The sequence below is a fragment of the Galendromus occidentalis genome, unplaced genomic scaffold (genome assembly GCF_000255335.2).
Source record: "Galendromus occidentalis unplaced genomic scaffold, Mocc_1.1 scf7180000077481, whole genome shotgun sequence".
NCBI classification, from domain to species: domain Eukaryota; kingdom Metazoa; phylum Arthropoda; class Arachnida; order Mesostigmata; family Phytoseiidae; genus Galendromus; species Galendromus occidentalis.
The window spans coordinates 443,608-454,739 of record NW_003805469.1 but is presented as its reverse complement, the minus strand read 5'-3'; the positions used below and the strand labels follow the sequence as shown (position 1 = coordinate 454,739).

Genomic DNA, 11,132 nt, shown 5'->3' with positions numbered 1-11,132 from the left:
TCTTGGACATCTCCCATCTTAGCGGGTCGCATTAGGTTCCGGTAGACTGAGGGAGGGGATTCGTTTAATGAGAAAATTTGACAGTGATCCTCTGACCCATGCGACAGGGGAAGCATAAATAAATTCAATCGTTCTAGACATGCCTCCTCGAACTCGCTTGGAGAGGTCAGCTCCCGGTTCAGGCGACGAGACAGGCAGTTCCGATCAAGCTTTTTCAAACGAGCTCATCTCCATCCACCACTATCTCCATTCTGCAAGGCTTTGAGTTCATCTATCACGGAGAGAAATGTTGGAAGGGAACGCACGAAGAAGAGAAACACAGCTGTACTGCACGAAAGCGTATCCACCTCCTATATCAAGCCTATTCGGGAGCGAAAAGCGGAGTGACATTATAGAGGAAACCAACAGCAAATCAGAAATATGAATATCCGATCGGACGCATCCTTCTTACCACGGAACGACATGTGAAGCTTCCTATGACGAGCTTGTAGGTTGGTGGGTTGTAGGTCAGGGGATTTCAAGGCTCTGTTCATCCGTGAAGACTCGGTCGCGAGTTTTCCTCCCAACGAAACACCTAAGACTGAGGGAGAGAAAGACCGTCGGGCAAAAAAAGCGCGTGTGAGTTTCTCCTTGAGGACCCGCGGATCTCGGAGCGAAAAACGCGAGAAGGGTCAATCGTCCAGCATCCGGCCCTGTATTACCATAGAAGCAGCTCCTGGACCTTAACGTGCAGGAACAGTTGTATGAAACGCTGAGCGGAAGCTCCGCTCAGCTCCGGGATTTGTGATGCAAAAATCCGGACATTCAACTCGAATAGAGTTTTTGAGTATTTCTCCCTTGTTCGGAAGCGAGAAGCCTGTCATCCGGGAAGCATTGCACAGGGAGAGAAAATGATCGATATGCCTTAGCTATACCTATATGAACTGAGCGCTGCGGGATGTCCTGTCCAAAATATCTCTCAGAATTTCGTCGCTCCCAATCATCTCCATTCCATCTCCAACAAGAACCTCCATATTCACGAGACAACTCTATCAAGCGTCATTCGAAGTGCGTACATGGATGAGGCTGCGTCAGCCGGCCAGTCAGATTCGGCAATGGAGCACTCACTAGTAAGATTTCAGGTACGGTAGCGGAGCCACGGATGTTGCCCGTGATTTTCTGCGAGTTTGCTTGCCGATGACTGCTGAGCTAGCTTGTCGCGGCAGAAGATTGGCGCTCTGGGTCTCCTTCCGCAGCGCCGAGCCAACCGCCTGGTAATCCATCACACCGAGGTGGCGCTAACCGAGCAGTCCGCATCACTGACATGGTTTCTCTTCACAATCGTAAATCACTCTTAGTCAGTGGTAGCGTGAAAAACTTGGAAACGTTAACGCACATAGATCGAGAGCTTGTAGCGGAGCTGTCGCGAGACACCTCCGAAATCCTATATCTTAACGTTTGCTGAACGATTTCCATGAAAGAGCTCGCCGCAAGATATCATCGGCATCAATTGAATCATGTATTTTCAAAACATCCTGAGTCCACTCCAAAAAAAAGACGACGAAGTGAAACCTGTCTGTAGTTTCCCCAAGAAGACACCGATCCAGGCTTGAGGGGTCATTTCTGAAAGCCCTCGCGGAGAGCTTTCAGAAAAAAATATGAGACCTTACTCCCCCTCTATGTGTGTCTTCAATGACTAAAATGAGTCTTTGGACTTAGGATGTTTTGAAAATACATGATTCAATTATGCTTCGGGTTCTAATAATCCAGAGTTGGAAGATGAGCAGCTTCAGTCATCAAAGCACATCGAACGGCTGGAAAGCTACGGCGGTGGCGCGGTGATGATGACGCTCATTCGCAGCCGAAAAGAAGCTTCCACTTCGGAACTCTTGATCAAATGATTCTAGACTTCCGGTGGTGCATATGAGATCGAAAATCACGTGATCAGGACGCCCTGATTATCGAACGTCCTCGTCAAGGTCGAGCCGGAAGAGACTGCCAGGTCTTTGTGGGCAAGTCGAGAAATAATAATTCATCTCGTCAGCGGCGGAGCTAAATATTTCACAAGTTCAATTCTCTCTGAAAGCTCAATCGCGCTGAGCTGCTCGATGTGCTGAGGCGCGTGGGACTCTCGAGAGATCCACGAGGGCGGCTCCGATGCTGCTATCGAAGTCAAGAGAACGATTCAATGAGAAGACTCTCTCACGACTCGAATCGGAACATTGGATTTTCCGAATCTGCGTGTATTCGGAACTCGCATAGAAGGTATCCCCGCTTATAAGAGCCCGTGTCGTCCGTATTCTCGGAGTCCTCAGACGGAGGTTCCACCGGTCACCCGAGTCGACTCCCGAGCAGAATTTTTAGGCTCAGGTCTGCTCGATCCCTGACAGAGGCATACGAGTACCTGAGGCTCGCCGAGCGAATGTGTACGATACTACGAACACCAGGTGTATTACCCCAAAGCTGGATCTCTCCACTGACAGAGAATACTGTTCTGATTTTGAGGAAATTTTCACCGGATTCTTGATTAATTGAACGGACATATGGGAATCTTGCGGCTTATCGCGAAAGTTCATTCTTCGCTCCTACATGGTCGTGCTTCTCGTTCCAGAAGAAGGAAATCCCATCTCGAGGTCATCAGAGTCAGCAATTTTCAGAAGGCGCTCCGGCTGCGAGAATCGCTACGATAGACGAGAGCCTCCGGAACTCGGTGCAGGAGGGCAGGGATCATCCTGTACCGCGTGATTGAAGCGCTTCCCATGAGCCCCTACGGATTCCTCATCAAACCCATCGAACCGTTCCCGGGAGCCTGGGCAATTAATTCATCCTCTTCTCGTGCCTTGCGTCAATCCCCGAAACCGCAATCAATGGACTTGAGAGACGATCACGGCAATCGAACCGCTCACATACGAATCGGTTGAATGTTCTCATGGGTCGTCTCTCGGAGAGAAATCGGTCCTCAACGGATTAAGGTAATTTCGAATGTGTTGGAGCGGTTCTATTTTCGGCGGCGTTCTTTCCCCGTTCCCGAGATAGGTGACCTGTATGCCCTTGACGGGAACGGATGAGGCCCGAATTTTCAAGGGAGAGGCATAGCCTGCGCACGGCAGAAGAGCACTACGGAATCTTCCTCACACCGATAGGTTTGCCCTTCCCAGAGCGTTGCCTCCTTTCCGGGCGACTGCGTTCGCTTCCATGTTTATTCTCAGGAGAACCAGCTGCGGGTGTCGCGCTCGACTGAAGCTCTTGAGAGCTCGGAAATATCGCATCGAGTGCGAACATCGAGAAACACAAGTGTGCGAAAGGCTCGTTGCCTATCGACAATGAACTTCGACAGGACATTGTCTGCCGTCGGGGAATTCGGACGCTATCAAAAATGGATGCTCCTGCTTCTTTGTGCCCCGTCAAGTCTTCCCATGGCCGTGACCATCTTCAGCCACATCTTCGTTTCGGCGGTACCCGAGCATCGTTGTCACGCACCAGTCGCGGCGGAGCGAACGGCTCTTCTCCGGAGATATTTGGCAAATCCAGAGGTACATCAGCGAAATTCGAGTGAAACAGCGATATTGGGGTCAGGCATCATTTTCTGATCGTCGTACTTTTACGTGCTTCATGTTACAAACTCGGGTCTGCTTGGATTCCTGAAGCAAGTCGAATCTAAGGCTTCCCTCCCTGGTGATCAGCCACGGGACTTCCATCCCCGAGTCGATTTCCATGTCCCGATGGCACACAGACTGGTCAATTTTATCGTGAGCCTGATTATTGCGACAACCTTATATCGCGGTGTCGATTTCCAAACACCCAATGAAGAGAGCGGAACTCCGGCAGCACAGCAAGAAATGCGAAGGATCTCGACGAGATTACGGCCCAGTATACGAACGAGCGTTATATCTCGACTGCAAGTTCGCATTGCTCCCGTCCGACACGGTCAAGGCAACGGGTCTCTCCTAATTAATGCTGAGAACGCTTCGAAGGGAACGCGCGCAGACTGCTCGCTGTCAGCTCTAGCTCCACACACATGGCAGGTCTTCGAGTCGCGTCTATTTCGGTAACAGGACTGCTGTACATATGTATATGCGAATTCTAATCAGCAGACTTCCGCTCATCGCGGAATGATTTCAGAAGTTATCGATTGCAATGAGAAATAATGCTTCACTTGATCGCTCCGTCGCGTGTAGAGGTTTCGTTCTTAAAGAGCTAGACCAGCGGTTTCTGATCTGTTTCTAGCGCGGGACCCCCTCCGGAGTCCTCGACTGCGCTCGGAATCCCTTTGCGATTTCATTCCAAGAGTCTCAGTTTGCGGCTTCGCCAACCAGAGAATATTTTCAAATTTTTCATTGAGCGAGTCCCCTAAGTAAAGTAGGAGATGGCTGGTCGATATCCTTGCAACCTATATCTAATATATTTTTGTAAAGGATCATAAATAATCAAGACATGAATTATTTTCGCCAACGGCAGCCGGGACCCCCTAGGGATCCCAGAACCCTCTTTCGGGAGCTCTTGAGTCAGACAATCACAGAATCCATCGACCTACTATTTTCCGCTGCTAGCTTACAGTGGCCGGAGAGCGGACTAGGGTACTCGCAGGTGCTCCCTTCTGAATCCCGACTCTCTTACCATTCCAGAACTACCGGGACGCGCTCCAGTCTCTATTCATTCCTCGCGAAGACTCCGGCAGCTACTCACAATGTCGTCACTACGACGTCGATGTGAATTCTGCCATCGATCGGCTGGTTTCTCAGTCTGAATATCTCAACTTGTCGGTTATCGACGATTTCGTCGCGAAGAACCTCTGGTCTGAAGTCCAGTGTTCCCACGGATGGGACTTCGGGGGTGCGGACCAAGGGGAGACCCTCGCCACTACGGTGAGAATTCAGACACGAGACTCGACTCGAGTGGAGCATGACACTGCGGCCACCCTGTACAACGGAAGCCCGAGCGTCCGATAACTCCGAAAGTTATCCGTGGAGGCACCCCAATATTGCAGGAAAATGGTGGTTTTAGAGGTTTCGTCCGAGAACTCGAATCCGCAACTTCTCGGGAGAGGTTTCTCGGGGGTCTCTAGTTTCTGCGATGGTCTCGGAATCAGACCTCCGATGGAGGAGATGGCATTAGGTCTTCAGCTCCTTCATTCGAGAGCATGCGGCTCCCCTCCTTGCCGTCGAGAGCGTTTTCGTGACCTCATCACCGTCTGTTCTTCCAGTTCCACGTGGTTTGCGATCGGGCTTGGTGGATATCCGCGGCTCAAAGTGGCTTCTTCATAGGTAGCACGATAGGTTGTTTTATCTTCGGTTGGATATCCGACAGATGGGGTCGGAGACCAGCCTTCCTCCTCGCTTTAGCTGTGATGACCTTCGGGAATATCGCGCAAACTTTTCCACCCTCTTATGCTGGCTACTCGGTGATGAGGCTCATCGTCGGGCTCGCGTATCCCAGCATTTTCAACTTGGGTTTCTTGATCGGTGAGTCCCTTCCCCACGCATGGCCAATCAATAAGAATAACGGACGGTGTCAAACGAGAGCTTCATCCGGGCTTGAGGGCATTCCCGACTATGGATCTGGTGGGGAGGGGGGGGGGCTTAAAACGAAGATCTCAGCCTCTGAACGCTCATTCGGGTCAACAGGGTTTATCAGATCGAGATACTGCGAAGCTGAGACCTCTTTGTGCTGATCCGGGAGCCGTGTCGGGGTTCGATTCTCTCTTACAATAAGACCGCATTCTAAGGGCTGCGTTTCCAGCGGCTGAAATGACCGGCGCGACGAAGCGGACCACGACGACTCTGGTCTTTGCCATTATGGTGCCGCTAGGCATGATGCTTTACGCCTCGATTTCGCACGCCGTTAAGCACTGGCAACTTCTACAAGCCGTGACTTCCTTCCCTTCAATCCTCTTTGTCGGATATTACTGGTTCGTCTTCCGCTTGCACGTCATGTATCCACTATTCCAGCTCATTGTCTGTAGGTCTCTCGTGGAGATCGATGTACAATCTATCGATGGTTCCCGTGTCCCCCATGCCATTCGGAACCCCTGAATTTCAGGCTCGTACCAGAATCACCTCGCTGGCTCCTTCTCAGGGGGAAGACGACGGAAGCCGAAATTTTGCTCCGGAAGATGGCTAAAGTTAATGGACTTCTCCTGTGTCCAGACCAGGCGCTACAAAATTCGGTGAGTACCTCATTCAGCGCGAAAGAGGCGCAGAGAGAAGCGGTCGCCGACAGAGGAGGCACAGCTATGTTCTTGCGGGAATACGGAACGGTTTTCGCTCGATTTAATTTTCAGCTGACACGAGACCAACCCTTCAGTGTGGACGATGAGGAGTCGGAGGACTTTAACATCTCCTATATATTAGGATTCCCAAGAGTGTCGCTGAGGCTTCTGATAATATCTGTCATTTGGACCATAGTCTTCATGGTGACTATGCATGCTTCGACGTTTCGAATCGATTCACATTCTTCCGCACGATCCCGAAGGATAGACAGGGATGTCCTTCAATGCTTTCGCAGGTGTACAATGGGATAAGTTTCGCTGTGCCCGACTTGGCCTCGGAGCCGAATCTGGCGTTCTTTCTCAGCGGTCTAGCCGAGGTCCCAGGAGCCCTCCTGGGTTGTTTCGCGATGGACCGCGTCGGCAGAAGGAGCTCGATGCTCGGAGGTCTCTTTTGCGGCGGCGTATTCTGCTTGTGTGCGTCCTTTCTTCCCTCCGGTGAGCCTCTACCCGCAGGGTGTACGCAATCGTAGAATGCCCTGGGCACATGACTCGAAATGCGTCGAATAGCCCATCGTGATTTGATTCTCATTCTCTTCCGATAGACATCCCCTGGCTCGTCCTGCTCATGTCATCCCTGGCGAAAGTTTGCGTTACGTCGACAATGACGATCATCTACATGTTCGCGGGAGAGCTTTTCCCGACAGTGATTCGTGGTTTTTCTATCGGTGTTGCGACAACAGCGTCCCAGCTAGGTCTGGTTTCAATACCGTACATCGTCTCTTTGGTGAGAAATTCTCGACTCTCAGTCAATAATAATTCAGCTCGGAAAATTTGATTATGTTCCCATACCAGATGCGGGTCGATTACAGAGCTCATCTCTTGGTAAAAATGCACCATTCGTCATTTTCGGAGCCATGACGATTTGTGCTTCGCTCTTGATGCTTGGCCTGCCGGAGACTCTCAACGCCCCGCTTCCGACGACGATGCAAGATGCCGAGCACTACCACCATTTCATCAGGCAAAAGGGAGGAAAAATCCGAGACCTCGAATCGGAGTTGCAAGCGGCTTGCTGAGAACGTCTCTCTCACCACCAGGACGGGTCCGGGTGGGGTCGTCTCGCTTTTCGCCCTCTGACTCGTTTCCGCTTCGAGCCCACCTCTCGGACAGCGCTTACCGATCACCGCTCCCCCTCTCCCCCGCCTCACCTATCGCCGCTTTATCTTTAATGTCCGTGCGATATCCCGGTCCCGACGAGGTCGCCCGGGTTGGGAACATCCGTTCCCCTCTTCGGGACGCTCCGTAAGATTTCTTCTCCGTTGATTACTTTCTCGTTTACTCCTCACGAATGAGGATTCGGGCTCGTTAATCCCTAAAACTCGGAGTGTTCCTAGGATGCCAATTTTTTCAATTGTAGTTTTGAATATGTTTTCCCGATTTTCGTGGGAGCACTCGGTCCTTACATCAATAGAGGATTAGTCTCCGAATCCTGGGTTCTTAGTTTCACAGAAATTATGAATAGGCCCGTGAAAAAGACGTTCCCACCCAATTTTCGTTTGAGATGAGCGTGTAGAGTCAGGTCGACGAGGGGGAATCCTCTCTCCCCTCTTCCAATTACAAGGATGTTCCGGAACGGAACGTTCCTCATGAAGGCCAAGCTCAATCGGAACCGTCGGAGGAAGACTCCTTGGGAAAATAAAAATAGTCCAACATCCAAAGTGGGTTTTCTCGAGTTGAACTGAGCATTCTCCCTCATTTCCTCGGCTCACGTATAATTGATTAGTGCACAGAATCATGGTAAACGGAAGCGATTTTGATTTCCCCCATCTCATGGATGTCTCTGTTGAGAAAGGTAGTCAACCCACAATCCGTCGAGCCCTGGATTGTTTCGTCTCCTCCTAAGTCTCTCACAACCGAGGTTCTTTATTCATTACATAGCAGTCCACAAAGTGAAACTTAGGTAATCGGGACTTGTCCCTGATTCCTTGTCGAAAATTCTCGTTGTGACAAAAGGACATGTGATCGGCGAAAACTCCAACAGACGACCTACTTCCTCCCCGTCCAGAACAAGGTTTTAGAGGCTGCTACAGGCGCTGAAAAAGCCGCCTCTACGATCAAAACATCAACCATACGGAGAGCACTCAGTCAGAATTTGGACAGACAAGCCACACGGAGGCGGCTTACAACCCGGGATGTATTTGTGCAGAGTCAACGGGAACATTTTCGCTGATAGCTATTTGAATCGTGCTCGCAGATGGAAAGCGAGCTGGGTGCGGAAATTCTTCTAGCTCCCTGCTGGACGAAGTCTGATGAGAATTCCCGCTACGGAACATCGTTCGGCGTATTGAAAACATGTTCTGTCAAAATGCTCGACGCGAAGTTTTCGACGGTCCTGCGAGCTATCCACCAAGCTGGTATGCCCCTTGTCGAGCAGAATCACATCGAGCGGCGAAAATGGGCGTACGGAATGCCGTGACCAATTTTCTGGGAAATCAAAATCCTGGGGGACCCTGCCAAAAAGCCTCGTTTCTAGCCCGAATTCCGAACCCTCTCATGCCGAGAATCTACTCGGCAGCCTCGATTCGCAAAAAACCGAAGCGGGCTTCAAGGAAAGACCGATGGGGATTGATGCAGGATTGAGGAAAGAAAGTTCCTCTGATAGATGGAAGAAATGTGTCGGGGCTCGGAAGAGAGGAGTTCGTCAAAGAGGTCTGAGTCTCGTCCAGATTATGGTCCGAGACACTTTGCTTCCTGGGAGCGATTCCAAGCTTCGAATGGGCAGACCGTCGCCCCAGTGGTCCATATGAACTGAAAACTGAAGTAGATGTATGTTTCTAAGGTAGGTGGTGGTTCGCGATCGGAGCCGCGCCAATATTCGCCACGCATCGGGTGCGAGTTTGCGGGGGACTTGTACAGCTCCCCCGTCGGGATACGAGATCTCGACTCTATTCCATGTTTGAATCGTCGACAAACATGACACTGACGCCTCAGACCTCCATGCCCCACCGGGCCGAAATGTCACCACAAAGGCAGTGCCATGGAGCAAGATACCGAACGCATTATTTCTGTCTGAATGATTCCTGAAGCGTAAGTATGATTTATTTTACCGAAATCGCTATTATATCCGACAAGCACGTATGCTATGAGGTGCCGTAAGTCATTGACGGCGCTGAAGCCACACTCATACAGATGCTCTTAAGCTCGTTCTTGGATGAGAGCTCCTCATTTCTTCAGTGAGCCAGCCGAGAACACCTTTATGTTTGAAGAAGGTCTCCATCGCCCCATCGCATCGCCTTGAAGCTCAGCCACTTCTTGTTGGAACTCCGCTTCCACGTCGCACAGTGTGGCCAAACCCGATTTTAGGCGGCAGAAATTGAAAATGAAAAATTTTGAAAATTTATGTCGTGGCGTCTTGGAGGAAGTATGGGGACCTCAGAAACACACACCAATCAGAAACCGAGCACTTGAATCTCTGTGGAGAGACTCTGGAAAGAGGAAGTTTTTTTTGCTCCGGACTGTCACTTTCTTCTTCCGATTCGTGCTGACGCTCGAGTTTCCGTGGAATCGATTCAGAATGGAGCAAACACCGAATCGTGAGTAAGATTGAGTCTGAAACTCCACGTTTAGCGTTTCATTCGACGAGAATATGCAAATTAGAAGTTTTTCTGAGTGCATCCTCTTTTGCGAAAAAATCCTGATTTTCATCAAATTTCACCGCCGAAAAAGTATATGGACCAGGGCGGACCCGGGCGGCTCATGGGTCGGAAAATCTTCTTCCACCCTCCCTCCTTCCATTTCCGAAAAAAAAAACCAGCAAGTTTTGGCGAACGTGAATGCGTGCTGTTTTCAGATATTCGAATTTGGGTGCCCCGGAGGACATTTGTGGAGACAATCTTTAACTCCCGGAAGAACGAGTGCGTCGATCGGTTGGAGAAACTCATTTTGAGTCATGCTCATGTTGAAATTGAGCAACTAAGCAACAGATCTCACATCAGAAAGCAGATCACCAGGCATGTGTCCCGAGTGAGGGGAAAATCGAGAGACATAATTCGAAAGCGGAACGTTTCTTCGAAAAAGAAGCCGAATGGCTTGAAGCCAGAAACTTCGAATTCATCGTGCACTACACTGAGCTACCCGCACAAGAAGACGTGCCCGAGGAGCCGGGACCATCAAGAGCGTCACAAGGGACACCTCGAGCGGGACGTCCAGAGAAAAATTTCTCGGACTTGGCGGAGAGGACAAAACGGGACAAAGTCAAAGATCTTTTGCCTGCCGGACCTGCGGAGTTATTGTACGCGGCTTACCGCTCTGTGTTTGCTACCGGAGACCGAAGCAGCGCCAAATAGATCAAAAATGTCGGTACTCCCACGAGCGAAACTCCGAGTACCTGCAAAAATGCGCGAACCTGTGGTTCAGTAGAGACTTTGGCTCTATACCTCGACTGCAAATGGAGCACGCGATCCTACGGTCGCCTTCGGAAGAAAACTGTTTCCTTAGGTCATTCTCTGCTACCATCCTACAAAAGAGTTCAGGGAGCCAAGAAATTCTGCCTCCCGTCCACGGATGAGGTGCGCGTCAGTGATGTCAGAGCCGAGACAACGCTGCTAAGTTTTGTTGGTACCTGACTTGTAGGCGCTTGTGTGAGGCGAACTACTCAACCCTGAGGGAGCAGTTCGACGCTGGATACAGAAGCTTCCGTCTCTTGAGCAAATGGGGCTGTGATGGCAGTGGGAATCAGAGCCGATACAAGCAAGGCTTCAGTGTAAAATCAATGGATGACGGTGTGCTGTTCTTGTTCTCCCTCGTGCCATTGGAGTTGCACGCGACGAACGATCGAATCCGTGTTTGGCGAAATTCCGTACCAGGTTCGACTCGTTACTGCCGGCCCATCAAACTCATATTTGGCGCGGAAACGACGGAATCCACGAAAGAAGAGGTCGCTCTCATC

The 11,132-nt window shown here is 50.6% G+C and overlaps 1 protein-coding gene across 1 annotated transcript; it reads left to right on the top strand.

Moving 5' to 3' along the window:
* The first annotated feature begins 3,783 nt into the window (after positions 1 to 3,783).
* LOC100902463 (organic cation transporter 1) lies at positions 3,784 to 7,260 on the top strand. The gene is given in 9 exon segments (XM_029112045.1): positions 3,784 to 3,912; positions 4,605 to 4,844; positions 5,183 to 5,441; positions 5,719 to 5,887; positions 6,019 to 6,145; positions 6,260 to 6,487; positions 6,490 to 6,631; positions 6,790 to 6,971; positions 7,057 to 7,260. Coding segments are annotated over 9 exon segments (1,680 nt in total).
* The last annotated feature ends 3,872 nt before the right edge of the window (positions 7,261 to 11,132 follow it).